The sequence below is a fragment of the Eutrigla gurnardus genome (assembly GCF_963514095.1).
Source record: "Eutrigla gurnardus genome assembly, chromosome: 16".
NCBI lineage: Eukaryota > Metazoa > Chordata > Actinopteri > Perciformes > Triglidae > Eutrigla > Eutrigla gurnardus.
In genome coordinates, this window is record NC_139927.1 from 7,164,233 (window position 1) to 7,169,526 (window position 5,294).

General features: G+C 41.7%; 1 protein-coding gene across 1 annotated transcript; it reads right to left on the reverse strand.

Moving 5' to 3' along the window:
* Nucleotides 1-438: 438 nt before the first annotated feature.
* On the reverse strand, nt 439-2,659 carry LOC311027019 (zinc-binding protein A33-like). The gene is made up of 6 exons (XM_084030774.1): nt 2,153-2,659; nt 1,935-2,030; nt 1,626-1,856; nt 1,515-1,537; nt 823-941; nt 439-676 (listed from the first exon to the last, which is right to left on the reverse strand). Exons 1-6 carry the CDS (start codon nt 2,552-2,554, stop codon nt 495-497), a joined length of 1,053 nt encoding a protein of 350 aa, XP_083886900.1. The 5' UTR covers nt 2,555-2,659; the 3' UTR covers nt 439-494.
* Nucleotides 2,660-5,294: the final 2,635 nt, after the last annotated feature.

Sequence of the window (5,294 nt, forward strand, 5' to 3'; positions counted from 1 at the left end):
CGATCATTCTGCCGCACGCCGTGTCTTGTATGGTAAATGTAGCGAACCCTTCCATCCCCACCTGTGCACTCCGCTCCGCCCCGCCCCTGCCTGAAAAGTTTCGCTTTCAGCCACGCCGGTGCGTAGGCCTATTGCCAGTAGGTGTTTGGGAAGAAGACGGTAGAAAATGGCAGAAAGGCAGCCTTTGGTCGCGAAGAGAGGGAAAGCAACTTCTGTGGTGTGGAAACACTTCGGTTTCGAGGCGTCTGACCCGGAACAAACAAAGATATTGTGCAAGATATGTCACGCGACCGAAAGGACCATTCCTTTCCTTTCCTTTCCATTTTATATAATATATTTTTCTCTTATTTATTTGCATTTTTCTTGTTTTTCAGTTCAAACTTATCATGTTAAAAGAAATACCAGAGTTCAAAGTTCAATAAATGCTTGTTCTCAAAGCAATGAATAATCGTCTTTAATAATCGTGATTACAATATCAATCAAAATAATCGTGATTATGATTTTTGCCATAAACAAGCATCCCTAATGTCATCTGTCGAGCAGAGAACACGATAGTTGTACCGTCTTTCTGGGTTTGTAGGAAGTGGATGACTGTTGTGCCCGGTCGTTGATCGGGTCATGTGTTCTGATATAGTCAATGAAGAGCTGCCAGTGTTGGGGTCCAGAGTCACAGGAGCTTCAGAGAAAATAACAGAAAACAAAAGGGAAAGTTTAGTTGAACCAAAGCGTTACAGTGTATTTACAGAAGGGCAGCCTAGTTCTGTACATGATACTGCAAAATAAACCGTAAAAAATGTGACAAGGCAGGAACACTTTGCTCACTGTATTGGACGATGCTCTGCATCTTCTTCCAGACTGTGAACAGCAGGTTCCCCAGGTGTTTGGCCTCATCGACCAGGGCTCCCAATGGAGCCTCTGGTTCTGGCAGGTTGCACTGGGCTCTGAAGGAACATCAGGCAGCCACAGATTAGCAGTCGCATGTATTTTTACAGATTGGTTGCATTTTTGTTTGATGCAAAGCAGCAAATGCCAAAGAATCACAGGACTTTCACCGAGGTTTTACTCCTTTTAAGTAAACCATGTGGGAATCGCAGGTTTCAGCATGTGTGATATTAGGCTAAAATAATGTGTGAATAAAACACATTTTTGGTTGCAGAAACATAGAATGCCAACATTGTTTTCTGGTGACTGGGTTGGTTATAATCCTTTTCATCATATCAAACCAATTTTTGCTGTATTTGTCGTGCTATTTATTCTTCTATTGCCATATAAAGTATCGACACTTACTAGTTACCTTCCTATATAGTGATTTGGTTTGTCAGTCCAGTATCCCCACACAATGTCAAAACATTCAAAGTAGGTTTCACTTTTAGAAATGTACGATAACTTTCCCACCTTCGAAGAGAGAAGTCGGCTTCATTCTCCTCTAAACTTTTCAATCCGGAGCCAAACTGCTGTACCATCAGCCCTGATTATAATTCAGTTTTGATAGATTGTGTAAGGAAACTACTTACCGCTCCATAATGGATTTGACATTCTGTCAAATAAAGAAAGAACAGATTAACGAATTACTACCGCTATTCAATATTAAGAAAGGTATATGAATGAATACAGATCATCAGTACCAGCATGAATGAGACATCCTCAGCTGCCGCCTCCCTCTCTGCGGTTTGGATTTTGTCCTTCAGGGATTTGATCTCTGCAGTCAAATTAACAATCCTGATGTTCATTTCTTCACTCTTTACCCCGGCCTCGTACTTCAGCGCTTTTATCCGAGTGGCTTCCTCTGCACGCAGGAACTGGTGAAGCTTCTGAAACTCCTCTTTGATCGACTTCTCTGTCTGCTGATCCTGAAGCTGAGGGAAGAGAAACATGTTGTTTTTAATTAAAGGAACATGTATGTCGGTTTCTGCCTCATCATGTGTCAGACTCACCTTGATGAGGCCGGCCATTTCATTACACTGGAGCTCTTGTGCTTCAAACGAGCCCAGTTTGGTCTTCAAATGCACCACTTTCAGCTTGAGTTGGGCCTACAATTCACATTTGCATACATAAAAAAAACAGTGGTTTAGTCATACAAGATATTTGCATGTTGTGTGCAATATGAAGTTTCACAGTTGTTTTTAATAAACCAGTGCTTGGACTCGCTTACCCTGCAGGGTGCAGCTGCTTCATCGAGGGGGACGCAGTTGTGTTTCTTGTGTTTCTGCGCATCCCTACAGATGACGCAGATGAGCTGCTGGTCGTTCTGACAGAAGAGCTTGAGTTTCTCGCCATGCAGACTACACATGACGTCAGCAGGAGGCCCCGAACTGGCTCTCTGGTCCTTCTCTCGTCTCAGGGCGTCGGAGAGGTCTCTCAGCGCCAGGTTACGTGGAGGCTGAGCCATGGGAAACAGCTCCTTACACACCGGGCACGTGCGGAGTTCACTCTGGCGCCACCACTCCTGGAGACAGCGCGCGCAGAAGCTGTGGCCGCACAGCAGCAGGACGGGATCCTTGTAGATGTCACAGCAAACGGGGCACGACCAATCCGTCTCTGACGCCGACGCCATTGTGTTGCTCCTGCTCGCTTACTTTCACTCTCACACCGGTTTCAGTTTGTTTTTTTGCTCTGGTTCAGTTTAGCTCCAAGCGCGTTAAACAAACCGCTGTTACATAAAAAAACATCCTATTTACTGGAGCAGGGGCGAGGCCAGGGGGGGAAAGGTTAGGACGATTCCAAGGGCCCGGCACTGACAGGGGGCCCTTTGAGGGGCTAATAATATTATTTTAATAATGTTGCCCTGTTTAGGCTTTTGAAATAAAATGTATAATTTCGTCTGTTAAAATAAGCAAATTGAACATGGTTGTCGTTTTCTATAACATTTTTATAACAACATTTCATGTTGTCATTTACCCCGTCCCCCCTCTCTTTTTGGTACAGTCTGATTCTGGCAGAGCGGGACACGGGAAATGTGTATGCTCAGAGCATGATCAGCTGTTCTGACGTGAGCGCTACCGCTGCTTGCAGGTGCTTGCAGTCGCTAAGCAGGACTGATGGGTCGTTAAGTGAACTGAACTATGAAGTCCGGTCACCAAAAGCGTAAAGAGAAGCAGCAGAAAGCTGAGAGGGAGAAAAAGGGCAGACAACTTGTCACTCAGTTTTTCCCAAAGAAAGGTATTAGTCACTCACCTTGGTGTTTACAATATGCTAGCGAATGATAGACCAACAGATTTCGTATTAACGTGGTTGGATTAGCCTATCAAGAGAACAATTTACAGTTGGCAGTGCAGTGCCATTTTATTTAAATTATCTACCTTTATTGCCACGGGAGATCAGATTAATATGTAATGTAGGTCTGCACAAAACTAGATGAACTTGTGTGATAAACTAGGCTAATATGCAAGATAAAATATTACATTATGCTGGTGCTAATAACCAGTTTCATAACTAATAAGGTGCCCTCAACATGCACAGATTCAGCCTCAGGAGGACACCTGCTCTCAATCCAAAACCCAGTTGAAGGAGAAGGAGGTGAGCAATACAATCCATAGATAAAGGCTTTAGGGTTTAAACAGGGTTTATACAGGGAGCAGCTACCAAGGTAGTTGGCACATTAAAGTTTTGGTGATAACAGACAACAGGCTGAATTAGGCTGAAAAGACTGTTACCTTAAAATGGAAAATCCATGGTCACTAAAATTAATTTAAGATATTTATTTTCTTTCATGAGCAACAATTGTTAGGCTACTTAGTATGGAGTTCATTTAAATGCAATGTTAATGTGGTGAGAGAACTTGCATGCATCACTGTATCAGTATGGATTTATATCAGACTGTATTATGCACATTATGGATACTTCAGAGCCAGGTCCCTCTTCAGGCCATGATGCAGCAGCCAGAGAGGAGGAAATGAAGGAAACAGAGGAATTCATTTTGAAATCGTGATTACTGATAATGTTTGCCGGAGAGCTCTGGCTCTGAAGTATACATAATGTGCATCTGTTATAAATCCGTACTGATACAGTGATGCATGCAAGTTGTTTCAACACATGAACATTTAGAATTAACTCCATACTAAGTAGCCTAACAATAGTTCCTCATGAAAGAAAAGAAATATCTTAAAGTCTAATTCTGACAGTGGTGCATTTAAAATGATGCCATCAAATGATGTTATCACCTAAACATGCTAGGTACATGATCACATTGCAGCATACCTTTTCGCAAAATAAGAGGGGGGGCCTAAAATTTTAATCTGTCATGGGGCCCAAGATTTCTGGCGGCGCCCCTGCTTCTATGTAAAGTAGGAGGAGCTTTTTTTCATCTCTGCATCATGTGGTTTAGCCCACTTTACTAAGAAGTGGAAGTGAAAGTGAGCACTATCACTAATAATACCTGCAGTTCAACAGTGAAGTCGATATGATTATTAAGAGAGTATATACACATGTATGATCGAGGGTATCCAGGTAATACGTTAGTGGTCAGGTAGTCCACTAGTGCACGACTGCCAGCGCGTACCCATTCAAACTGACGTATTTTCAAAAAGAAGGCGCGCAGTTGTCATTGGCCAGTTTTCGTGATGACAGCCACATCAACCAATCACATTCAAAGCAACATGGCAACACAGCCAATAGCAATTGTATCAGCGTGGTATCATTTTCTTTATCAGGAAAAGATGATAAAGAAAAGAAATGTTTATTTATTTTTATTTGTAGGTGGGTATATATTTAATTACATAAGCATCTCTCTCTCTCTCTCTCTCTCTCTCTCTCTCTCTCTCTCTCTCTCTCTCTGCATTATGTGTAAAGCACTATATAAACACAGATGAGTTGACTACACTTGATTTAAGCAAAATATCAAAAGCATCAATATTTTTACTGGTACTTGCATTACTTGCTGAACAGCAGATAAAGGCCTATTCCAGTTTAATATAACATAGATATAATAGATAGAAATTATTTTAATTGGAATGTATAAATGCTAACCCACTCATATTTTTTTATTTTGCGATAATCATTGTTATTTAAGCATCATCTGAATTCAAGCTTTACCCATCAAGTTTACCGATTGCCGTCATTGACCTGTGTTTGACCTCCCCACACATTACGCTGCCTTCAGCCACTGAAAGACGCGCCATACCTGTCTGCACAGACAGCCTGACCTGTACGTATTTTTGTTAGAATCATTGCCATTATATCCAGAATTACAGTTTGAATATTAAAGTATTCACTAGTCTAATACTATCTAGTCTAATCCAAAGTCTATACAAGTACTTTTATACATACCACATAGTACTAGTGAACTAATAAGATTT